Source organism: Petaurus breviceps, unplaced genomic scaffold, assembly GCF_028583685.1.
Source record: "Petaurus breviceps papuanus isolate PSGF00001 unplaced genomic scaffold, PetGlider_PUasm1.0 90700, whole genome shotgun sequence".
NCBI lineage: Eukaryota > Metazoa > Chordata > Mammalia > Diprotodontia > Petauridae > Petaurus > Petaurus breviceps.
Genome location: NW_027187315.1, coordinates 4,083,057 through 4,109,996, shown reverse-complemented (window position 1 = coordinate 4,109,996; position 26,940 = coordinate 4,083,057). Strand labels below are relative to the sequence as shown.

At 35.6% G+C, this 26,940-nt stretch overlaps 1 protein-coding gene across 1 annotated transcript in view; it reads left to right on the top strand.

Moving 5' to 3' along the window:
- The window catches only part of MED14 (mediator complex subunit 14), an 85,913-nt gene that overhangs the window by 24,865 nt on the left and 34,108 nt on the right, over positions 1 to 26,940 (top strand). Inside the window, exons 11-16 of the mRNA XM_069065704.1 lie at positions 756 to 881; positions 2,089 to 2,167; positions 4,833 to 4,992; positions 6,496 to 6,690; positions 7,030 to 7,164; positions 8,929 to 9,005. Coding sequence (XP_068921805.1) covers positions 756 to 881; positions 2,089 to 2,167; positions 4,833 to 4,992; positions 6,496 to 6,690; positions 7,030 to 7,164; positions 8,929 to 9,005 — 772 coding nt within the window. The remainder of the gene's footprint in view (positions 1 to 755; positions 882 to 2,088; positions 2,168 to 4,832; positions 4,993 to 6,495; positions 6,691 to 7,029; positions 7,165 to 8,928; positions 9,006 to 26,940) is intronic.

The window sequence follows — 26,940 nt, the reverse complement described above, 5'->3', positions numbered from 1 at the left end:
AGAAATAATAGCAATAATACAACAGTGATAAGAAAGAAGTGAATCATGTTGAACCATACTATACATTTTTCAAAGCATTTCATATACGTTATCTTATTTCAATTCAGCAAACATTTATTAGGTGCCTGCTGTATGCAAATGATTATTGTTGCCCTCAAGTTTAAAATCTAATATGACAACTACATTATATATATTTTATCCTCACAATGGAAGTTTCTGTTTTTAATTGGACTCTGTGTATCTGCATTCAGTAGCTTCTGATAATTTAGTTTTTTTATTATGTCTTACTATATAGGCACTATTTAGTTGAGAATGATATTTTGAAACTTTAGTCTGTAAATTAAGGTGTTTAGGTTTTCCTAAATATCTCTTCTTCATTCTTCCTTTGTAATTGGAAGGTGAAGGTAGGAATAGAGAGAAATTACCTGAGAGAAATATTTTCATAATTGATAATATAGTAAAACCACTGATTGAAGTAGTAAATAGGGCCCAGAAGGCTCACTATTGAGGTATTAGGAGTATTCAGTACCTACAAAAGATACTCTTTTCTCTATTTTTTGCTGCAGATTTTGAGACTACTACATTTAATTGCTGCTTGAAAATTGCATTCTTCCTATTTATAATATAATAGTATCCCAAATTTAACAAATCTGTTTTGTCCTGGACGTGCATCATAGACATCTGTTTTATTATTTTAGAGTTGAATTTTAAAAACATAGAGAGAGAGATGTAAATTTTAACCTTTGACTATTTAGCATTCATAGAGACTGCACTTCCAACTCTCGTTGTTCCCATCTTGGAGCCCTGTAGCCGCTCGGAGTGTCTACATATTTTTGTAGACCTGCATTCTGGAATGTTCCAACTGATGCTTTATGGACTTGGTAGGTTAAAAATATTACAGCCATTCAGTAAATAGTTATTTAACCCATATCTATTAAAAATGGAAAAGATCTGTATATTTTCCCAGATATTTGGTGTTGAAGAGAAGTGCCAGCAGTGAAGGATATGATATATGACAGAAAGAACAACCCTATCTGAATTTTATAGGAGCTATTGCTCCTGATAATATATTACCACCATGTTTGCAGTATTTCAGGTTTATTGAAATATTCAAGAAATTTACATTTTGCTTTAGTGTTTATGCTTCAAACTAAGAAGCTAATTGTTTACCTAACAGGTCCTTGCATACAAACTGTTGGTGATTTTTAAAGAGGGAAATTGTGCTAGAATTACAGAAGCCTTATTTTATAACTAAACCAAGCTCTGTAACATTTTGATATGAAAATATCTGTGATTAAAACAATTTAGTAATTTTAGGAACTGAAATGTTACCCCCCCAAATTCGTGAATTTGCTGCTTGCTTTTCCCTTCTGTATAAAATAGTTTTTAGCTTTATAGTCTTTAACCTTAAGGTCCTCTTAATAGATCAAATTATATCCTCCAAATAGAGCAAGTTTATTGAAATAAAAACTTTTTATAACAGTTCACCTATAATGTACCTTGCCTTCTGACACTAGTGTTATAAAAAAGTTACATTGCATTGATTTTCCTAATTTATAGATATTAATAATCTTGGAACCCCAATTTGAATGATGCATGTATGTTATTTTTTAGTCCGCTTATAAAAAATTTTGAAAATGTTGTTTGCTGACTTACAAAATATTGTATGTGATAGGTAATACACTAACATTTCCTTGACAAGATTCCATCCCCCCCTTCCCACATTAATTTTAACTTTATGTATAGTTTTACTGAAGAGTTAAGCCTTCTCTACCACTGTTTCTGTTCATCACTGTGCCTGTTGCTATTCTAGGAGTAGCCTGGGGAAGGAGAACTTTTCTGACTCCTAATCAGTGTGGATAGAATGTTACTTAGTTTTGATATTGGCAAAAATTAAGCAAATGTATTTTGTGATATATGGTCATTTAAACTCTGTGGTTGTTCCTTGATGTTCAAGCTATTTGTGATTCAAAAATAAGTTTTTTTAGAAACCCATTTTACCATTTTTTTTACTCCATTCTTTTGAAAGGTTTATGTATAAAAGATGTTGTTCATTTAAGCAATTAATGAAAAGCTTCATCCTTTTAGATCAGACAACTCTGGATGACATAGAGAAATCTGTGAATGATGATATGAAAAGAATCATCCCTTGGATTCAACAGCTCAAGTAAGTTTATTTTTTTCAAGACAAAATGTGAACTAGCTTTAACTTGATGTGTTGCTTTTTCACATTCTTTTCCTTTCATTGGGTTTTAATCTAATTGCTTTGAAATATACTTTTTAGTTTATGTTGACATTGGCTAATATATTAGCATTTTAATTATATTCCAGAAAGGTTTTGTTTTTGTTTTTTTAAAAGATTTAGCTAAAATTTCACTTTTCATATTGAAAAAAATCTTCTTTTAGAATTTTGCTAAGTTCTGTTTTGACCAAAATATCAAGTAGTAGAACCTATTCTTCTAGAAGTAACTACTTGTGTATTCATACCATGGATGGTATTTTGGAACATTAGTGTGAATTCACAACACATAGATAATGATAAGAATCCATCACATTGAGCAGTTGCTAGGTAGAAACCTGCTGGATAAGTGATCATTTGTGAGACTTTTATTCAGAACAAAACCTCACATCGTGGAAAAGTTAACTTTTTTGGTGAAAATGTCATTTAAGTTAATCTTAATACAAATATTCTGAAATCATACAATATCCCTTTTCACTTCAAAGTGGAATTTAAGTTAAGGCATCTTTGTCTTGAACCCTTTTTTTTTTGGCATTCTGGAGGGCAGTTGGGGTTAAGTGACTTGCCCAAGGTCACACGGCTAGTAAGTGTTAAGTGTCTGAGGCCAGATTTGAATTCAGGTCCTCCTGACTCCAGGGCTGGTGCTCTATTCACTGTGCCACTTAGCCGCCCCTTGAACCCTTTCTTAAATGGAGTTCAGTTATAAGTTAAGTATGAAAAGGCTTGTAATGAAAGAGAGTTCTGTGGTATTGACCCTGAGGATGGTGGAAAGACCTCATTGTACTCCTTTTTATAGCTTTCCCCCTCTCCCCATGCCCCACAGTTTTGTTTTTGTAAATATTGTGGTATTTGCTCTAACTCAAAAAAATATGTATGAACAAAATGATTTTTTGGATAGAAGTCATTAATCGTTCTGTGTTTTTTTGTTTTTTGGGGGGGGGCAGGTTATTACTCTTGTTTTTCTCCACTGATTTAATATTAATCCCTATACAGTTTGACCAACTACTTTTCTTTTAAAATAATGAGTAAGTAAAACTGTAGCACATTTACAATATTTCTGGAAAGCACCTACCTTGCCATTTCAGTTGTGTGAAACACAGCCAAGAGACAGGAAGTTTTTAGGTTTTTCTTGTTTTTAAGGAAGGGTAGGATTGAGAAACCTGTAATCAGCCAGAGCAGATCTCCCAAAACCCATGAATCAACTAATGCTTTTTACTTACTGGAGAAGGCCCTTACTGCTTTATTTATCTGATTTCTGAGGACAGTAACAGACAATAGAGGCAAATTATAGAAGAACCAACAGTGTACCAAGAAGTGAAAGCAGCGAGCCAAATTCAAAAAGTTTTAGCAGTTTGAGGTAATTTTATATATAAGAGGCAAACAACCATTTAGGGCATTGTAATATAATGTCAAGGAAAGGCAACTTCCCAAGGTTCAAAATACCAGCATAGGTGCTCTCCATTTTATTCAGTGACAAATTAAGAACCGAGAAGGTCAAAACATGACATCATTCAAAATACAGCATTTACTAAGTGTGATTAATTAATCTCCAAGTACTACCCCACCCCAGGACCTTCCATTCATTCAATCAATTACAAAGTCCCTGTTCTAAACACTACTCCACCCCTAGGCTGTACCTTCATTCTCTCTCCAAATCTACAGTCACCAGCTCCTCCCAGTTCGTGTCTCTCTTTTCAAGTCAACAAGTCCATCCCACAGGTGGGATTAACAAGCTCTGGGTTTTAACACAATCAGTTTGCAAACCAAGCCAATACAGGGGAATCTTTATATTCCATTACTATCACAGGCATTACTGTTTTAAAGCAATTATAATAATGGTGCTTATAATGAGCATTTGTCATCAAGAAAAACCAAATCAAGTCAGTATTTTCTTTTTTAAGAAGACAGAGTTTATAATGTGTTTTAGAAAGGTTCCTGTTTAAAATAGTGAAAATCAGAAGTTGTTACCTATCCTAAGGGATTAATTTCAGTTACTTGGAAAATCATTTATATAGAATAACTTCTTGACAGTGTTTATGTACACACATATAAATATACTTTGTGTCATTTTATAAGTTCTTTAGTGAATACATGATTGAATTAGAAAGATGTTGTGGACCCCTTTGGCAGTCTGGTGAAGCCCATGGACTCCTCAGAGTATACTTTTAAGTGTATTAAATAAAATGCATAGGATTACAAAGGAAACCAACTATGTTGAAATGTAGTTAGCAATATTTTTAAAAGTTCACAGACCCCAGGTTAAGAATTCCTTTATTAAGAGATTAGTTTGTTTTGCTGCTCTAAGATGAAAGACATTCTGTGCACTTCTCTTACTGATCATTTCTATCTCATAACTCTGAAATACATTTCTCTTATTTAAAGCTAGTCCAAACCACAACTGAGTAGAGAAGATAACCACTTGAGAGAGTTTTACCCTCTATTTATATATCCTTTTAGTGATTCTGTGAAATTTACATTAATTTATTTGATTGGTTGCTTTTGTAATATGACTGAATTTGTAGTCTTAATCATTCATACTAGGTTAACCAGAATAATCTGTTTTTCTAATAATTACTTGTTTTTTTAAATTAAGATTTTGGCTTGGACAGCAACGTTGCAAGCAGTCTATAAAACATCTCCCTATAATGTGCAGTGAAACTTTGCAGCTATCTAATTATTCAATTCATCCTGTTGGAAACCTTTCGAAGAATAAACTGTTTATCAAACTCACTCGTCTCCCACAGTATTACATTGTAAGTAACTAAATGGAACTTCTCTGATAAATCTTTTTAGAGTTCTATAAGTCTGTCATTTCTCTGGCTTCTTTATTACTTTGGTAGGAATATTACTTTCCTGCAAAGGAAGCACCATTGTTCCTTAAAAGGTTATTTGGCGGGGGAGCAGGTAAGCAGGGCAATGGGGCTTAAGTGACTTGCCCAAGGTCACATGACTAAGTAAGTGTTAAGTGTCTAAGGCCAGGATTTGAACTCAAGTCCTCCTGACTCCAGGGCGCCGGTGCTCTTTTCACTGGGCCACCTAGCTACCCCTGGTTATTTTCTTTAGTTACCAAGACTGAAATCTTGTTTAATACAGCAGTTTAAATATGGTATGTCATGATTAATTGGACATTGATCCTATTTATAATCCTCTTCTGTTCCTTTTTTCCTACTTTTAAAAAAATCTTAATTTGGTTAATATACTTCTAAATTATTTTTTTAAATTTCATCTAGCATAATTAAAAAAAATTTTTTTAAGGAGTATATTAGACTTCAAATAAGATGATTCTGGTCTCAGCAGTTTTCCTAAGGCTTTTGCATTTTCTCTATCTGGTCACATGCCAAATGGAATGAAAAGATGGTTTTCTTTTTCTTTGCTTTTTTTTTTAAAGTATTAGACTTGATTTGTGATGGTATATTTACTATATACGGGAACACTAGTACTATTCTCCAGATTTATCACCTAAATTAGACACAGTTGTTAGAAATAATCATAGGATCATAGATTTAGAGCAATAAGGGACCTCAGAGGTCATCTAGTCCCACCTCTCCTTTTCACAGATAAGGAAACTGAGGCCCAGAGAACTTAAGTGCCTTGTCCAGGGCCATAAGGCAAGGATTTGAAAATAGTTTTTTTTGTGATTCAGTATAAGGTGAAAAAAGACTAATGGAAAACATGACTTGGAAGAAAGAGTAGGTAGGCTATTGCTTTTGTGGTATGTTGGTACTCTGAATTCTTTATTGAGCTAAAATTGGTCAGATACATAGGTATTCTGGCTATCACCAGAATAGCCTCTGCATTGCACAGGACCTTCTCCAGTGGAATTAATTTTGCAACCACTAAGGTGACCCTTCTTTAAATTTTTCTTAGGGTATGGGAGTAAAAATTTGAAGTTAGCAGTGCTAGTTTGACGTCTTCTATCTGGCTATGTCAGTGTGTCAGCATCTTGAAGACTTCTTATATTTATTATATACTAGTGTTTGCTTCTAACTTTGGCAAATTTTATGTCTATTTTTGCTTTTCTCACCCCATCTGCTGGGTTTCAATTCTGACAGTTTTAGTGGCATGCATTTTTGTATATAAGAAAGGAATATTCATTTTGAAATGACTGACTAATCCTGCATTGGATTTTTATTTCATAGCACCACTTAAAACTGCATTTGAGATTAGGAAGAGTAAGGAAAGCACCTCATTCTATAAATTGATTTAATTGTTAATGTTTAATTTATTGGGTCTGAGATTTTATTATTAATGTTTAGGTGGTAGAGATGTTTGAAGTTCCTAGCAGCCCCACAGAGCTGGAGTATAAATATCATTTTCTGTCTGTGAGTTCGGCAGAAGGAGATGAGAGTCCAGCCACAGCCTTGTTACTACAGCAATTCAAAACTAATGTTGAAGAACGGCTGCTGGACTCAAAAGCTGGGAAACAAGTAAGAGCAGGTGTCAAACGCAAGGTAAGGAAATTTGGCGTTCTCGGGAACCTGTCAGTTTAGATGTTTTGTGGAACTAACCAACCATAACCTTTGAAAGAATTACCTGGAATTTATGAGGGATAGACAGAAGTTTGATTTGTATAAAAATGGTACATTTTCTTAAGTACTTGAATTTCAGATTATGACTCATTGACAAACCAGAAGCCAACTTGATAGACAAAATATTGTTATGTGTGTCATTCTAAATATTTTTTAACAAATGTCTTTTAAAACTAAACTGTGGCATAGTAACTTAGAAAATTTCCTTAAAGCAGTTTCAAAAAAACTTTTATTTACTTGTACTCTTTACTACAATTTTAGTTGTCTGGAGATCCAAACCCTACAGAGTCCAAGAAACCCAAACAATCAGGAGAAATGTGTGCCTTCAATAAAGTTCTGGCTCACTTTGTAGCTGTGTGTGACACAAATATGCCATTTATAGGACTTCGTATGGAGGTAGGGGTTTTGACAGTTTGGTTTGTCATCTATTCCCCTTCCCTGCTTTAGGGTAAGTCTTTTTAAGGCTAAGTGGTTCCCATTAAGGAAACTGAAATTTTTGTGAATCCTTTTTTTGGGTTCCTTTTGTCATGAAATTCTAGCAGGTTTTGGAGTATGTGTGTGATTTTTGTGACAAAATTAAAAGCAAATGTTTAGCTTCCTGACATCTTTTGTTTACCAACTTAACAGTGCTTGTATTTGTTGAAGATATTCTTAATAGGAGAAGACCAGCATTCTTGCTAGCCAAAGACAAATTTAAATTTTCATGATCTCAGTTTTATTTATGTCCTCTTTGGCAAGTACTATTTACATTTTATAGAACTTATTAATGACATTTGAGTTAATACTTTTATATTACAAAAGATTTGGATTTCATTTTTCTCCTTTTACTACCCAGATAAATAATCTTTATCTTTTGGAAAAATAGAGGCATTTTTGGATTTGGATAGAAACATCTCTTAGCCTCATGCAATATTCCAATCTACAAAGATGTCAGTGAGTAGCTTAATAACTGCCTCTGGTGGATTACACTAGTAAACATGGTTAGTTTCAGGATCACTTAAGACAGTAATCCATATTTTCAGACATGAAACTATATGCTAAATGCTTTGGATATATTCATCCTTTTTCAACTATAAAGATCTGTATTCAGTTGGGTAAGACATCTGATCAAATAAAGACAGTTGAGAAGCTATCTTGTTTCTATTTAAATAGATCACACAGGAAATATGTTTCATTTGGTAGAAATTTGCATATTGTGAAGAAATTACAAGCTAGTTGGTACTGTTTGGGGTTAGAAATGAGATGAGCATAGAATAGAGTAATGATAGAACCCTCTCATAGAGTTGTATATGCCTCATCTCCCAAAAGTGTTAGTGCAACTTTCAGCTTTAATCGTTAAGAATAGTTTTAATAACTTAAAACTGAACATGGGACTTTTGGGACGCACTGTGTTCATACACACAGGTGTACACACATTTGCACATGCATACAACTTGGTAGAGCTACTTTTCATACCTCACACAGTTAGTTGCATAATTAGATTCACCTTATTTTTGTTTTGCCAAAGACAATTAGCCAACATGATCAAAAACTGTCAGACTTGGCTCTGAATGACTTTTGGCTTTTTTTTTTTAAGTAAATTCCTTCCTTAGGCAGATTAAAATTTGACTCTTTGAGAATTTTCAGAAGAATATGTTACATTATCTGAAATATAGTTTCATACATTTTTTGAGGACTGGTTACATCATTGGAACAAATGTACTCATAGAACTGCTTGGAAGTGGATGTCATGAATGAATGAGAAAAAACAAAACTTAGATATCTGCTCGTTTAGGTGTGTGTCAGTTCTCCTGTGTATTGATTATTTTATAGTTAATATCTCCTAATGTGCATGCAACACCATACCAAAAGAAATGACTTAAAGGAATTTTTTTTTGCATTTTTGGGGGGAATGGGGAAAAGCAGGGCAATTGAGGTTAAGTGACTTAACCAAGGTCACATGGCTAGTAAGTGTTAAGTGTCTGAGGATGGATTTGAACTCGGGTCCTTCTGACTCCAGGGCTGGCACTCTATTCACTGTGCCACCTAGCCGCCCCACTTAAAGGAATTTGTAAAAGGTTTTGTATAATTTGACTGTCATCAGATCCATACCAAAAGAAGTAAGACTTAGGGGAATTTGTTAAAGGTTTTATATAACTTGACTGAATTTTTCTCTTTTAGTTATGTAATATGGAGATTCCACATCAAGGAGTACAAGCAGAAGGAGATGGTTTCAGCCATGCTATCCGTTTATTGAAGTAAGGATGCTTTAATGAATGTCATTTTCTGAAACAAGTGCAGTTACACTTCCCTAAAGAATTACTTTTTAAAAAACCCTAAGGGAATGGAATTCTTTTTCTGTGTAAGAGGTATAATTATAAATACTTGTTTTAAATTTGTTTTATATATTGATTTCATTATTTACTGTCTATCAGTTCACAAAAATCATTGAATAAGGATTAGCTGTGTGGATGATGGGACCAGTGGAGGTAAAGGACTGTTTTTAACCTAAAGGATTTTGAGGTTGTTTCTGCCTTAAAAGAATTTCCTTCAGTACTTTTATGCCCTGGGGATTGCTGCTGTCTGTCACACTAACTGCTTTCATATAGCACAGGATATTGTATAGTTACATCATCAGTAGCACTGCTGTCTCTGGGCAATTCCTTTAACCTCTCAGGGTTCCAGGCTACTCTCTTAAGTTGCAGAGAATGTGCTTTGATAGAGGAAGTCCCCCACAGGGGAGTTTCCTATACCAGTTAAATTACAGGTCCAGTTTCTGTCCCCTCCTGATATATTAGGAAATGAGGCTAATTTTTCAGTATATAGTATTCATTGTGTAGTACTGAATTATTTTTCTAGTTGTTGCTTTACAATATAAATTACCACAGTGCTTAAACTATTGAACTTATTATAATTTTCCATAAGATTCTTTGTGAATTCTTATTCTTCTTGTATATAATTGTGGAGAGACTTTATTTCCCCTCTCTGTGTTACTATAACTTCCAAGCCGATTCTCTAGTTTGAAATATATGGGATCGAGTTTTATTCTACTCTGGCCAACATAGTTATGTATATTGCCTCAGATACTCTGGCTTCCTGCTCCCCTGGACTCCTTAGTTCACATGATCTTTACCCTAACCACATGTAACATGGTCACACCTTTTATCACACCATTTCATAATTAAGAATTTCTAAATTCTTTTGCCCAAGCATTAATGAAGAAGCCAAAAGCTTTGCTTTTACTTCCTCTGTTCTCACTTCTCAGCCCATTGTAATCTGATTTATGACCTCATCAGTCATCTGAAAATACTCTTTTTAAAGTCACTGATCCTTTTTTAAATGATCAGATTTGATGATCTCTTCTCAATCCTTATCCTTCTTGAGCTCTCTGTGGCATGGGGCACTGTTGATCACCCTCTCCTCCTATATATGTTTTCCTCTGTGGGTTTTGAAACAGTGCATTCTTTTGGTTCTCCTACCTGCCTGACTGCTCCTTCCCAGCCTTTATTGCTTGGTCACATATACTGACCCTTAATTACTGTGGGCATGTCCTCTTTCTAAACTGTCTCTCAGTGATATATCATCACCCATGGATTCAGCTATCAGTTATCTTTATGCAAATGACTCTCAGAACTATATATCCTCACCCAGCCTCTCCCCTAAGCTCTAGTATTCTTTTTTGCCTTCTGGGGCATTTCTGAAATTCAGTATGTCTAAAACAGACAGTATGTCTAAAACAGACATCGTTTCCTTACCCCCCCCCAAGCCCACCCCTTTTCCAAGTACCCCAGTATCCTTTCAGTCCCCTAGGTTCTCAGACTTGAAGTCATTCTTGACTCTTCACTCTTCCCCTATTTGCAAAACATTGTCTTTTATACTGCCACCAATACCAACCCCCATAGCATCTGTCCCTTTCACCCACTCACAGAGCCACCACCCTGGTTCATTTCCTCATAGCTGCTTGCCTAGACTATTATAATAGCTTCTTAGTTGTGACCCCTGCCTCAAATCTCTCCCTTCACCAGGTCTTTTTTTGCATGGTTGTGAAATTGATGTAACTAAAGCTTAGGTCTAACTATGTTGTTTCCCCTGCTTAATAAATATTTTAGTGACTCCCTATCACCTCTTGGACCAAATATAGACTCCTGTATTTCAGCATTTAGAGCTTTTCACAATCTGGCTTCAACTAATCTTCGAAGCTTTATTTCACATTACTTTCCTTCACACCCTCTGCAGTTCAGCCAAACTAGCCTTTGTTATTCCTTACACACAGCCCTCCATCTCCCATCTTGGTATCTGTCCCCTATCTTGGAATATGTGTCCTCTTCACCTCTATCTCTTTAAAATCCATAGTTTCTTTTGGAACTCATTTTAGATGCTGCCTCTCTGAAACCTTTCCTGACCAACTCCTCCTCCTTTTCTCCCTCTCCCAACTAATAGTGCCTTTCCCCAAAAATTGCAGTGTGATTGTTTTGTATATATTTTTTATGTATACATATAGATTGTCTTCCCTGTTCAACTGACTGTAACCTCTTTAAGGGCAGGAACTGTTTGACTTTTGCCTTTGTGCCCTCACCACCTTGCACAGTGGCTGGCAGATATTTGATGTTTAAAATGATTGTTGCTAGGGGGTGGAGCCAAGATGGCAGAATGGAAGCAGTAACTTTTCTAAGTTCCTCCTTGAATCCCATCACTAAACTTTAAAAAGTGAATCTGAACAGATTTTGGAGTGTCAGAATCCATTGGGAGACAGAGCATGGCAGAATCCAGCCCAGGAAAGTGCCCACGTGGGTCCAGGCAGGGGGAGTGCAAAGCACGTGTGGGCTGCAGCAGCTCGAACTAGAGAGCAGACTAGAGCAGAGAGAGAAGGAACCCCAGCTGGCAGACTCAACCACCCCAAGGGCGATTTGCAGCCATCTCACCAACATCGCACCATGGGACAGGAAGATCCATTGGAGCCCTGTAAAAGAGGGCTTGGGGGCCCCCAGCAGAGACAGAAGCTTCTCCTGGGGCTGTCAGCCCCCAGCCTGGAAGTTTAGAAATCGCCTGCCTGACTTTCCAGAGGCTAGAATGACAAAGTAAACTCTGGCTGCTCTGATTCCCCCTCCCTGACCTAGAAAACCCAGAGATAAGTGTCCTACCCAGAGTGAAATCCTGAGATAGTGGAAATAGCCTTGGTCTTGGGAGTCTTTGAGAAGGGGTGCAACTGAGGCAGCAAGGAGTCTGAAGAGAATAGGGGGAGGGGTCCCAACAAGCCCTACCTCACCTGACCAGCAAAAGCCTGCCTGAGCGGTAGCCCAGGGACATAGAGACAGAAATCTGAAGTGGCCAGACCACCCCTCCTCCACAGAGTAACCTGTGAACATCAGCATAATTCAAGGGAAACACTGAGAGTCCTGACCTTGGCCTCAATCTAGACACCAGAGGCTACAGCACAGAAAGCCAAAAACCAGGCACCTAGCTCCCAGCCTAAGAAATTAGGAAATAGGAAATTACAATGGGAAGGAAGGAAGCTGAGAAGGAGAAAGGGAAGGCAAGAAAATTGATTAGAGCTTATTATAGTGAGCAAGAACAACCAAATACAGAGGACAACATGGACTCTATACTCACACCTGAGACCACAGAAGGAAATATGAACTGTTCTCAAGTCCAAAAAGCATTCTTGGAGGAGCTCAAGAAAAATTTTAAAGGCCAAATTAGGGAGGCAGAAGACAAATTTAAATCTGCAGTGACCAAATTGGAAAAATATCTCACTGAAGAAAACAAATCCTTATTTTAAAAAGTTAAAAAAAAAAAGAAAACAAATCCTTAAAAAGTAAAATTAGTGAAGTAATTGGAGAAAATGCCTCTCTAAAAAAGAACCTTCAAAAACTAACCGAAGAGAATAATTCACTAAAAATTAGAATCAGTCAAATTGAAGCTCAGGTCTCTATGATGCACCAAGAGTCAATCAAACAAACCATGAAGATTGGAAAATTGGAAGGACGTGTAAAATATCTCACTGGCAAAACAACTGACCTAGAGAACAGATCCAGGAGAGATAACTTAAGAATTATTGGTCTACTGGAAAGCCATGATGAAAAAAGCAGCCTGGACGACATCCTCCAAGAGATTGTCAAAGAAAACTGTCCTGAAGTCCTGGAATCAGAAGATAAAATAGTTATCAAAAGAATTCACCAGACTCCTCCTGAAAGAGATCCCAAATTGAAAACTCCAAGAAATATAGTAGCCAAATTCCAGAATTACAAGATTAAGGAGAAAATACTGCAAGCAGCCAAAAAGAAACAATTCAAATATTGTGGAACTACAGTCAGGATCACACAGGACCTAGCAGCTTCTACATTAAAAGATCAGAGGGATTGGAATTTGATATTTCCTAGGGCAAAAGATCTAGGACTGCAACCCAGGATTAACTACCCAGCAAAACTGAGCATAATCTTTCAGGCAAGGAGAAGGTCATTTAATGAAATAAGGGACTTCCAGTCTTTCCTGATGAAAAAGCCAGAGCTCAATGGAAAATTTGATCTCCAGTTACAAGACTCAAGAAATACATAAAAAGGTAAACAAGGAAAACACACACACATACACACATTCACACTCACACACACATTCACATAACTTGGGATGCAATAAGAGCAAAATATTCACATCCCTATATGAGAAGCTGATAACTGTTAGTATTGAAATTTATATGATTATCATGACCTTTAAAAGGGTTATACATACATAGAGGGTGTGGGTATAAATGAACTAATCTGATGATAAAAAAAAACAACCTTATTAAGGGGTCGAAGGGACTGTAATGGGATAAAAGGAAAGATTGAGACAGAAAACGGTAAATTATGCCATACAAAGAGGCATAAAAACACACTATAGTAGAGGGGAAGGAAAGAGGGAGAGGAACATCATTTGAACATTATTCTCACTGGTTCTGGTTCAAAGAGGGATCAGCATAATCAGTTAAGTTTAAGATTCTAATGTGAAAAGACACGAAAACACATTAAATAGAGGGAAAGGAGGGAGGGAGAGGAGCACTGTATGAAATTTACTCTCATTGGTTTGCGGTAAAAGGGGGATTAACATACTCTGATAAGTATAAAAATCAATTGTGTCCTATAGGCAGTAGGAGTGTAAGGGGGATTAGAGGGGAGGGAAATAGTAGTAAGGGGAGAAGGTAGGTAAAGAAGGGGGGGGTCACCAGGAGGGAACACTGAGGGAGATCGTGGTCAAAAGGAAAATCCTTTTGGAGGGGAAGGGAGAAGGAAGAAACAAAAACATAAGCAGGAGAGGGAATAGGAAGGAGAGGAAGAGACAGATAGTCATCATTACTGTGAATGGGATGAACTCTCCCATAAAACAGAGGTAGATAGCAGAATGGATTAAAAACCATAATCCTACAATATGCTGTCTACAAGAAACACATTTGAAACAAAGGGATACCCACAGGGTAAAGGTAAAAGGTAAAGGTAAAGGTAAAAGACTGGATATATTATATATATAATATATATTATAATTAATATATTATAATATAATTATAATATGTAATATAAAATAATAATATATTATATATAATATATTATATATTATGAGGCATAATATATAAATATATTATGCCTCAGCTAAAGTAAAAAAAAGCAGGGGTAGCAATCCTTATCTGAGATAAAGCAAAAGCAAAAATAGATATAATTAAAAGAGATAAAGAAGGAAACTATATCCTGCTAAAAGGCACCATTGAGAATGAAGCAATATCATTACTTAACATATATGCACCAAGTGGTATAGCGTCCAGATTCCTAGAGGAGAAGTTAAGGGAATTAGAGGAAGAAATAGATAACAAAACTATACTAGTGGGGGACCTTAATCTCCCCCTCTCTGAACCGGAGAAATCTAACCTCAAAATAAACAAGAAAGAAGTTAAGGAGGTGGATAGAATTTTAGAGAGGCTAGATATGATAGAGCTCTGGAGAAAACTGAATGGGGATAAAAAGGAATATACTTTCTTCTCAGCAGTTCATGGCACATAGTCAAAAATTGACCATGTCCTAGGGCATAAAAACCTCACAATTCTGTGCAGAAAGGAAGAAATATTAAATGCATCCTTCTCAGATCATGATACAATAAAAATTATATGCAATAAAGGGCCATGGAAAGATAAACTAAAAATTAATTGGAAATTAATCCTAAAGAATGAGTGGGTCAAACAAGAAATTATAGGAACAATCAGTTATTTCATTCAAGAGAATGATGATAATGAGACAACATACCAAAATTTGTGGGATGCATTAAAGGCTGTTATTAGGGGAAGTTTTATATTCCTGAGTGCATACATGATTAAATTAGAGAAAAGGGAGGTCAATGAATTGGGTATGCAATTGAAAAACCTAGAAAAAGAGCAAATTGAAAATCCCCAATTAAATACTAAATTAGAAATATTGAAAACCAAAGGAGAGATTAATAAAATTGAAATTAAGAAAACTATTGAATTAATAAATAAAACTAAGAGCTGGTTTTATGAAAAAACCAATAAAATTGATAGACCCTTAGTCAATGTTTGAAAAAAAGAAGAAAACCAAATTATGAGTATCAAAAATGAAAAGGGTGAATCTACCTCCAATGAAGAGGAAATCAAAACAATAATTAGGAATTATTCCCAATTGTATGCACATAAATTTGACAATCTTAGTGAAATGGATGAATATTTACAAAAACATTAAGTTGCCCAGATTAACTGAAGAGGAAGTAAATTACTTAAATAATCCCTTCTCAGAAAAAGAAATCAAACAAGCCATCAGTGAACTCCCTAGGAAAAAAAATCTCCAGGGCCAGACTGACTTAGTAGTAAATTCTATCAAACATTTAAAGAACAATTGATTCCAATACTCTACAGACTTTTCGGGAAATGATGATATACTTAGAGAATCCTAGAGAATCAAGTAAAAAACTGCTTGAGACAATAAATAAATTTGGCAGAGTTGCAGGATATAAAATAAACTCACATAAATCCTCGGCATTCCTGTATATTTCTAATGAAATTCAACAGCAAGAGATAGAAAGCCAAATCCCATTTAAAGTTACTGTAGACATTATAAAATATTTGGGAATCTACCTGCCAAAACAAACCCAGGATCTGTATGATCACAACTACAAAACACTTTTCACACAAATAAAGTCAGATCTAACTAATTGGAAAGGTATCAGTTGCTTGTGGCTGGATTGAGCTAATATAATAAAAATGACAATTTTACCTAAATTAAATTATATATTTAGTGCCATACCAATCAATTTACCAAAAAACTACTTTATCGAGTTAGAAAAAATAGTAACAAAATTCATTTGGAAGAACAAATGGTCCAGAATATCAAGGGAATTATTGAAAAGAAATGCTAGGGAAGGTGGGCTAACTATATCAGATTTCAGTCTGTATTATAAAGCAGTAGTCATCAAAACTACTTGGTACTGGCTGAGGAATATAGTAGTGGATCAATAGAATAGATTAGGCACACTAGATTCAGCAGTCAATGACTATAGTAATCTATTGTTTGATAATCCCAAAGACCCCAGTTTTTGGGATAAGAACTCAGTATTTGACAAAAACTTCTGGGAAAAATGGAATATAGTATGGCAGAAACTGGGCATAGACCATTATCTAACACCATGTTCCAAAATCAAATCTAAATGGGTGCATGATCTAAGTATAAAGGTTGATACTGTAAGCAATCTCAGAAAGCAAGTAATAGTTTACCTGTCAGATTTGTGAAGAGGGAAAGACTTTTATGACCAAATAAGAATTAGAGAGCATTATAAAATGCAAAATGGATAATTTTGATTACGTTAAATTGAAAAGCTTCTGTACAAACAAAGCCAATGTAACCAAGATTAAGAGGGAGGTGGGAGATTGGGAAAGAATCTTTACAACCTATGCCTCTGCAAAGGCCTCATTTCTAAAATATACAGAGAATTGAGTCAAATTTATACAAGTCATTCCCCAATTGATAAATGGTCAAAGGATATGAACAGGCAATTTTCAGAGAAAGAAATTAAAGATATTTATAAGCACATTGAAGAAATGCTCTAAATCAGTATTAATTAGAGAAATGCAAATCAAAACAACCCTGAGGTACCACATCTCACCAGTCAGATTGGCTAAGATGACAAAACAGGAAAATGACAAATGCTGGAGAGGATGTGGGTAAATTGGAACACTAATGCATTGTCCATGGAGTTGTGAACTGATCCAACCTTTCTGTAGAGCAATCTGGAATTATGCCCAAAGGGCTATAAATAATTTCATATCCTTTGACCCTTTAATACCACTTCTAGGGTTATATCCCTAAGAGATCATAGAAGTGGGAGGAAGACCCATATGTACAAAAATATATATAGCAGTTCTTTTTGTGGTGGCAAAGAATTGGAAATTAAGGGGGTGCCCATCAATTGGGGAATGGCTGAACAAGTTGTGGTATATGCATGTAATGGAATACTATTGTGCTATAAGAAATGAGCAGATGGACTTCATATTTACCTGGAGACGCTTATACAAACTGATGCTGAGTGAGAAGAGTAGAACCAGGAGAAATTTTTACACAATTACAGACACACCATATGTGTGATGACCATCTTTGATAGACAAGCCTCTTCTCAGCAATGCAAGTCAATCCCAAAAGACTCATGAAAGAGAGAGATGTCTACATCTAGAGAAAGAACTGAGTTTGAATCTAAATTGAAGCAAACTACCTGATTTTTTTCTTTTTCTTGTTTGATTTTATTTCCTCTTTACCATTTTTCATTCCGTTTGATACAGTCCGTCTTTATAACCTGACTAATGTCTAATGTGAATGTATTTACAGATCCTATACTTGATTGTAAGCTGCCATGGGGCGCGGGGGGGGGGAGGGAGGGAGACAGAATTTGAAACTCAAGACATTGTGGAATTGAATCTTGTAAACTAAAAGTAAACATTAATTTAAAAAAATACAGAAAAAAAATGATTGTTGCTAGACAGGCTTACCTTTTTAAACTTGTATGCTCCTCCCACCCTCAATCAAAAAATATTTATAGTAATTAATATGCCTGAGAAAGAAAGAAAGATTAGGCCAAGGACACTTAGATTTCTGTTTCCTTGCCCCATCTCTACCACCCAAAATCCCATCTGAATTTTCCAGAATATCCAAGTGTGGCCTCCATTTTAATGCTTTGCCATGGCTTTCAGATTTATGAAGAGTTTGTCATCAGTGACTTCTGAGGTGCCTTCCAGGTGTAAATCTGTGATCACAAGTGTTTTTGTAGGGAGTGGCAGGTCGTGAGTTAGTGAAGACTTCCTGACTTTTTGAAATAGGTGGTTATTAAGAGGTATAAGAATTTGAATAGATTGAGAAGGGAGCAGGAAGGGCATGCAAAGAATCATTACAGAGTGAACAAAAGCACTGAAGCTGGAAAGGGCAGGGTGTATATATACAAAGAACAGTTTGGCTAGGCTGTGGCTTACATGGAAATATTTCATGGTGGATCTTGAAAGGTATAAGGTGGTTTGATCTTTACTTGACAGTCAATAAAGAGCCATTGAAAGACTTTTCTTTTCAAAAGAAAGTTTATTATTTTTATTTTTTATATCAAAAAGCATTTTACAAAATTAATCTGATCCCCCTATATTGACCAAGTAATTTTACAAAAGGAAAAAAAAAGAAAGCCATAAGTACATATATAGTCTACCAAAATAAAATCCCACATTAGTCATTTCCTAGCATGTCCCTTTCTATAGTTTCTGGGGTGGAGAACCTGCAGCCTCTAGGTCACATGTGGCCCTGTAGGTCCTTGGGTGTGACCTTTTGACTGAGTCCAAGTTTTACAGTAGAATAAATCTTTTTATTGAGAGTATTTGTTCTGTGAAGTTTGGGTTCAATCAAAGGGCTGCACTTGAGGACCTAAAAGGGCCTCAACATGTGACGTTGAGGCCACAGGTTTCCCTGGGTTAAGCTCATCTTCCCTCTGTTAAGAGGTGATACTGTATTTCATCTTCACTCTTCTAGACTCAGTTTAGCATTGCGTTGATCAGAGTTCTAAAGTCTTTCAAAGTTGTTTTTCTCTATAATGTTATCATCATTTAAATTTTTCTGTTCACCTCACTCTGCATCACTTCATAGTGATCATCCCAGTTTCCTCTGGAGCTCTCAGTTTCACTTTTTCTTATGGCAGAATAATATTCCATTATACTCATATGCAACAATTTCTTTAATCATTCCCTGAAAGGAGGATACCTGATACTCCTTAGTTTCCAAATTTTGGTTACCTTGAAAAGAACTTCTATAGATGTATTGTACATCTTGATGCTTTTCCTTTTGGAGTATTGGCCTAGTAGTGATATAACTGGATCAAAGGGTATGCTAAGTTTGGTGACTTTTTAGACACACTAGTTACAAATGGCTTTACAAAATGGCTGGAACCTATTCACAGTTCCACCAGCAAGGTATTTGTAGAGCTGTTTTCCTGCAGTTTCTCCAACAGTTGTCATTTTCTTCTTTTGTCATCTTTGTGAGCTGATAGGTAAGGAGGAACCTCAGAGTTGTTTTCATTTTCATTTCCTTTACTGTAGTTGTTAATGATTTAGAGCATCTTTTATTCATGAGACTGTTGATACCTTTAATTTATCCCTTTGAAAACTACCTGTTCATATTCTTTGATCATTTTTGTAGTTAGGTGATAAAATAGATAGAGCACTGAACCCAGAGTCACCTGATTTTAAATTCAGTCTCAAGACACTGATTAACTGTGTGAGCCCTGAGGCAAGCCCCATTTTCTCATCTGTAAGATCAGAATAAGATCAGCACTTATACCCCAGGATTATTATGAGAATAAAACAAGATAATATTTGTAAATCAAATATGTAAATGCTAGGTATTATTATTATTATTTATCTGATGGTGAATGGCTCTTAGTTTGAATCTTATAAATTTGAATCAACTTCTTATATATCTTTGATATGAAACCTTTATTATAGAAACTTGCTTTAAGGATTTTTTTCCCTAGTTACTTGTGTCCTAACTTTAACATTAAATCTGTTTGTGCAATCCTCTCTACCACTTGTTTAGTCACAAACTCTTCCCCATCCATAGATCCAAAAATAATTTCCTTACTCCTCTCATTTGTTTATGATGTTACCTTTTAGGTTTAAGTCTTATATCTGTTTGGAGTTTATCTTGATTTGTGGTTTTAGATGTTCTGATTTCTGTAAATAAGGGTCCATTTTTCGCAGCAGTTTTTGTCAGATGTTCAGTACTTCTTAGTAACTCCAGTCCTGAGGTTTATCAAACAATGCTACTGTTTGAAGATTTCTGCTTTGTAATAATAGTACTGAAAGAGTCCCTTCACACTTTTTCATTATTCTCCATGAGATTTTAGACCTTTTGTTCTTTCATATGAATTGTTTTTTTCCCTAGGTCTTTAATTAAATAGCCTTTTGGGAGTATGAAACAGCACTGAATAAATTAATTTAGGAGGGATTGACATCTTTTATTATGCTGGTTTATCTTACCTTTGAGTAATATTTCTCTGGTTTTTAGGTCTCTACTCGTTTCTGCAAAGAGTATTTTAGAGTTATATTGATACAGCCCCTGGGTGTATCCCAGTAGATATATATACTCCCAAACATTTTGTAGCTTCTCTTAGTTATTTTGAATGGAATTTCTCTTTTGATCTTTTCCTGCTGGGTTTTGATTGTTATATATAGGAATGCTTACTGATTTTATATCTTGCAACTTTGCTGAAACTATTCTTTTATTTAATATTTTAGTTTTCTCCCTAGGATTCTTTAAGTATACCATCATGTTACCTTCAAAAAAGTAGTAATTTTACTTCTTTGCTTATGCTTATTTCTTACATTTCTTTTTAATAATGGTATAATAGCTAGCATTTCTGTAGTACTTTAAGGTTTGCAAAAGACTTCACAAATATCTCATTTCATCCTCACAACCCTAGGAGGCACGTGTAGTTATCCCCATTTTATAGATGAAGAAACTAAGGTTAAAAGATTTGCCTGGGGTCACACAGTTTCTGAGATAGAATCTGGGCGTAGTTCTTTCAGAATCTAGCTCTAATGCTCTCTACCCACTCTGACACCTAAATGTCTTTTTTTTAAGCTACCCTTGTCTTATTGCTATAGCTAGCATTTCTTAGCACCATTAAATAGCAGTGGTGGTAGTGGACATCTGAAGATTTTTGACGAATGAAGATGCAGTGTTATTTTTGCATGCTGAAAATTAATCTAATAGTGGTATGAGGAGTTGTAGAGGATAAAAATTTGAGGCAGGAAGTCCCGTTAGGAGCTGTTGCATTGTGTAGTTCCTTTGAGTAGAAATGAGAGCCTGTATTAGATTGGTGGCTATAGAAATTGAAATGAAGGACAGATGAAGGAAATACCATTGGTAGTATCAGTGGTACCTGGCAGCTGTTTATGCTATGAGAGGAAAATTTAAAAATTTGTTCCAAAAGACACCAGAAGTAGTGAAGTCAGGAGGAGAAAGTCCAGTGGCAAAGATGCTATAAGTTTCATTTTGTAGTCCTTTTCTTTGTAAAAATCTCAGTAACACAAGGTGTTAGAGTTGGAATGAACCTCAAAGGCTACCTACTCCTGTGTGGGATACAAAGACCCTAGCCCAGATTGACTACTTGGAGACCTCTCAAAGTAAAGGTAGAAAGTTTTATTAGAATCTCGAAAGAAGCAGGCAGTCCAGTCCCTGGGACAACACCAAGAGAGAGGAGGCTGAGGTACAGAAGCTAAAGTTGGGTTAAATGAGCAAGGATTACACAGCCCTCCCAAACATTAACCTAATTATTACTAATGAGACTCTAATCTTGTTAGATAATATACTTAATACATGAGGTCCATTACTCAAGCTCATTAACAACCTCAGAATACTGAACCTCCTTCAGTCTAACCTAGATACATCCTTATCTGGGCCTGGGTGCCCCAAGGCTGTTTCCTGATTGGTCAACTCCACCTGCTGCTGCCAGCTTCTTCTGTTCTACATTATTTCATTTTAGTATTATCTAGGAGTTCTCTGGAAACTGGGAACTCAACTTCCTCCCAAAGCTACTGCCTCAACTCCCCCAAGGCTACTGTGTTGTTACTTTTTATCAGTAGTCTTGTTCAGCAATTCTTGTAGTTCTGTAAAAACCCCTTTGTTACCTCTCACACTACCATTCCTTTCCCAAAACTAAAAACACCTCTAATTTGGTCTCAATAGTTAATCCAAGCAATTGTATTAATACCCAGTAGCTCTTACATTACCTTGAAATACACGACTTACATATAAATTATATATATATATGGAAATAATACTGAACCTAGTTACAAAACATAAGGAAGTAGTAAGAATGTATATATGATATTTAGAATGGGGAAACTTCACTGTAAGTCATTACACACAATCCCCACTCCTTTTTTTACACCTTTGAAGTTTCCCCACTTTTCTTAATCCTGATTCCCATCGTTGCATTGACAGCATACAAGGGGGCAGTCCCCTTTATGAGTGCAGATGCAGAGATGCAAAGGAAACAGTAACAAACAATTGTCTCTTCCAAAGTCCAAAAGTCTCTTTTCACACTGTTGTCTGGCAGGGGTATACCATCTGATGGGAGTCCTCTGGTTGTTTTCCATCCATCCATCCTCAGCATCGAATTCCAGGCTTTTTCTCTTCTGTCTTCTTTCATTCACTTTCCTATAAAAGTAACCTTGGAACCAGTTTAAATTACTCGTCATTTATTACCTTGTCATTCTTATAAAATTAAAATTGGGAGTCTCAGTCAATTGTCGTGATCACACATTAAAGCTAGTTTCTTATATTTTCGCATTAATCCTCCACCAGGAGGATGAGACTTCATGAAGGGATTTACATTGTACTAACAATTATAACAATTAAAATATTTATTAAGTAGTCCAGAGACTGTTCTCCTTTTAATATTAACTAATTAAGAGAAAGCTGAGACAAGTGTGATGCTAACTAAATAACAGAATAATATTCCCACAAATCTTTGACTTACTTGTCCTCACATTATTACAAAGATCTAAAGGACCCTGACTTATACAGGAATACCTATGCCAAATCCTAAGCCTAATAGTTTTATCTTATAGTAACTTAAGATGTTCCAGAATCAAGTATTTAATAGATTTGTTGTTGTGTTTTCAAAACTTTTAATTATTGAAACTTGCCACCAAGAATGGGGACAAAACTGTAATCAGGGGGCCATATTTCCCCCCAACTTCAGAATGTCAATTTCAGGCAAAATGTATACCAAGCTGCAATCTGTATTGAGCCAAGCTCAGAGTCTGCCAGGTGTCACTGAGAGGGTTGAGTCAGGAGGATCCTACCTCAGCTCATTCAGAACAGTTGTTCTCCCGACCTTCCATACCCATACTTCAGAGGCCTTCCATACCTGTACCTCATAGGGTTTGGCATCATGGATCAGTGGCTCAAATAGCTTGGATAGCCTTTCTTAATATCCATACCTGGAGTTAGACTCAGAGGAATAGTCAGTTAACAGTCCCATCAGATCTTACATAACAAGCTCCAACAATCAGTTTAAGATATGATTATAATCTCACATTGGTTAAGGAGCATCTCCAAAAAGAGCCTCAAATAACCTGTATTCATTTCTGTATTTATTCTTGTTCATAAGAATCAAATCTCTCATCAGGATTATAGATTATTGCTCTAATAGATTTGCATCTATTTCCCAAGCTTCCCTATCTTCTTATAACTATGCTCAGTTTCAGCTCACACTAAAATTTCTTTTCTCTCAACTAAAAATGTTTCTGACTTAATCCCAACAATTAATTCAGTCAATTGCATTAATACCCAGTTATACTTTGAAATACACTGGGACCCCATTCCACACATATACACAGATATAACTTTTCTACAGTAACTTTATAATCCCAATCTCAATCCATGGGATAATTTATATTCAGTATTGCATTTGTATCCTTATTTCCTTCTCTCCTCAAATATGATCGAGCTATAAATTATAAAATCAAATTACAAACCTTTCTGCCTTCCTAAATACTTCCTCACACTCTTCTCAACATACTTAAACCATCTGATACAATGGTATCCAGACCACTATTTTTTTTTCTTTTTTTTCTTTTTATTTTAAGCAATCTGGGTTAAGTAACTTGCTCAAGGTTACACGGCCAGTTATTATTTCTGGGTGTGGTGCTGAGTGTCTGAGCCCGAGATTCAATCTCCAGGTCATCCCGACACACTGGAGCTGGTGCTCTTACTCACTGAGCCACCTGGCTACCCCAGACCACTATTTAGAGACAGGAGGGGCTTGGAAATCCCCATTTGTCCCCAAACCTTCTTATCTGCCTTTCATATTTCTAATCAAACTTCATTCATCCTTCCAAATCTCCTAAGTCCCTTATCCGGATTATTCAGCTTTCCTTTCACAATTTTTTTTTTAACTCGTCCTGGTAAAGCCAATTGTTAGAGATCCTTTTTAATCTTTTGAACATAGACTTGCTACTTCTCAGCAAGTCAAGTTTATTGTTTAGGAGCTTCACAACTAAAACAAGCTTGCTTTCCTAGGCTGAATGACCTTGCCTAATAGAGAAAATTTCTTTGGGACTTTGGCAGTTTTACAACATCATACAGTAGCAGGAGGACTGTTCTGAATGAGCAGAACTAGTCAAAATAAAGTTTTCATCCAGTCTCCCTCTTTCCACATACAGTAATCAATTAATAATTTTAGTTTTTAGCATTAAAACAAATTCCCACACTTTGATCAAATTATTCTAATTATAAGCAATTAACTACAGATGATACCTAATGCACTAATGGGCAGATTTCTCTACCTCCTGTCCCTCTCTCCCTGCTACCTTTCCCAGGACTAATAAGATTGCTTCCCCATCCTAAATTATAAAATTTTCCTTGTCTCTCTGATCTTTCCCATAAAACTTCTGAAACTACTTCACTATTGTGGAACCCATAAACACCACTCTCCAAATTTCAGGGTCTGTTTCTCCTAGTCTTCCTACCAGGAGACTCACACTGCTTTCTTAAAACCCTTTTGTTTACTTCCTTGCACATAAGACACTTAACAGATTTGTTTAGCAACTATACACACACACACACACACACACACACACATATCTCTATTTCTTTAGAGCTAGGACACACATTACTCATATTCCGCAATGGACTCCTTGACATAAAAATTGACAGAATTTCCTTCATTTGTTAATTAACCATTTCTCTCCCATCAAGCCATAACCAATGGTCTTGTAAATTTTCCCTTTCAGCTTCTATGAACACAAGTATTGCTTTTATCTTAGGGGCTTGGGGATTCAACACAAAGATCTTCATAGATTCTATGGACAGGGCAACCTCCTTAACTTTCTTGTCTGCTAATCTGTTCCCCATTATCTCATACCAAAGATCTTATAAAACATTTCTTCATAAGCATATTTCCCTTTGTCAAAAATAGTTTATCCTGATATCATTAACTACTATACAATTCCTAAATTCTCTGGTCATAAAATCTTTCCCAAATAATTAACAAAATTTACACAAAGAGGTTTCACAGGTTTTTTCTTTACATAATTACCTTTCACGAGCATACTTTTGTAAATATTTGATTTATGCAATAACTCCAAATTGCTCGGTTAACAATATTACAAGTTTGAACAATCTTAACTGAAACTCTCTTTTAATACAACTGTTTACCAGTAACAATATCATAAATAAGTATCACGACCTAAATTTAGACTTTGAAACCAAAATCAAGTAATTACCAACCTGGTGAAACCAAAATCAAGTAATTACCAACCTGGTGATATTAATTTAGTCATTTCCAAATTGCTTTGCACAGAAAACCATTCATCCCATTACCACTGGCATAAAATTCACACTTAAGGAAAATTCCACATAAGATTAACAACATGAAACAATTAATTTTTAGCTTACACAGTTTATACTCAAATAGTACTGTTGTTTTGTGCCAGGCATTGTACCAAGCACCTTTACAATTATATCAGTCCCATAAAAATCCCTAGGATGTGGATTCCACCACCATCCCCTTACTGAAAGGTAAACTAAGGTAAATAAAACTTTCAAGGGGGGAAGGGAGACATACAGTGAATCACTTTAATGCCAAATAACAATATGTACCTTTTGATCATGTAACTATATATTTCTAAGTTCTAATATACTTGGTCCTCAGAAAGGAAATACATATCCACAAATTTATTTCTTTCCTTACTATTCCAATTACCCATTCACAATCATATCTTCCAAAAAGTTTATCATTATTATTATTATTACCTATTTGTATCCCTAATGTAACAGTTTAAATGAAAAGATTTTATAACATAAAAAAAATCCAATTCACATTATAAGATAGGCTTAACAGAATTGATAAAGTAACAGATGTTTTTACACAACTTTTTTTTCCATCTTTTAGTTTCAACAGAATTCAGATTGAAAACTGCTTTATCTAACACCATTTCTGGCTCACAGTGGTCATTCAGTTTTTATGGTATAAGAGGATTTTACAATCTAGAGATACCATAACAACACAATGACATTAATTGCATTGATAGCATTTCCAAATCATCACATACAAAAATTATTGATAGAAAATTAGACTTACCAAGTGTAGAGGCTTTTCTCCTCTCCCCACAGTTGCAGAGCCTGGTTGTGCACCCAGGGATTTGAAAGGAGAGAGCGTCATCTGCATGCCTAGAGGTGGGGGCTTTGGGGTACCCAGGGGCACAGGGCTGTTGCCAGTAGGGCCCCTCCATATAGCTTTCAAGTGGGGGAGGGTAACTCAAATTCCCTACTATTCTCCAGCACTCTCTTTCCTTAACCTGATCTGGTGGGAGAGGCTTTAACACAATCTGCTCAAATGTTTTTAGCTGTTCTAACTTTTACTCCTATAAATTTCACTTATGTGTCCACTCCTTAAAAACTTCTTTAAAAGTGAGAGCTTTGAATCTGCCAGTCGAGTGAGTGGACCCTGGTGTCTGTCCTCTTCTGTACTGGAGAGCTCAAAGCTTCACTTCTGAGGTGTCTCTTTTACAGATCTATGTATTTTCCTAATTTTCCCTCAGTGCCAAATACTATTTATCTTTAGCATTGAATCAGGAGTGACACTCTTCAAAAATGACCAGAATATATTCAGTTGCCTTTCAGTTGCATT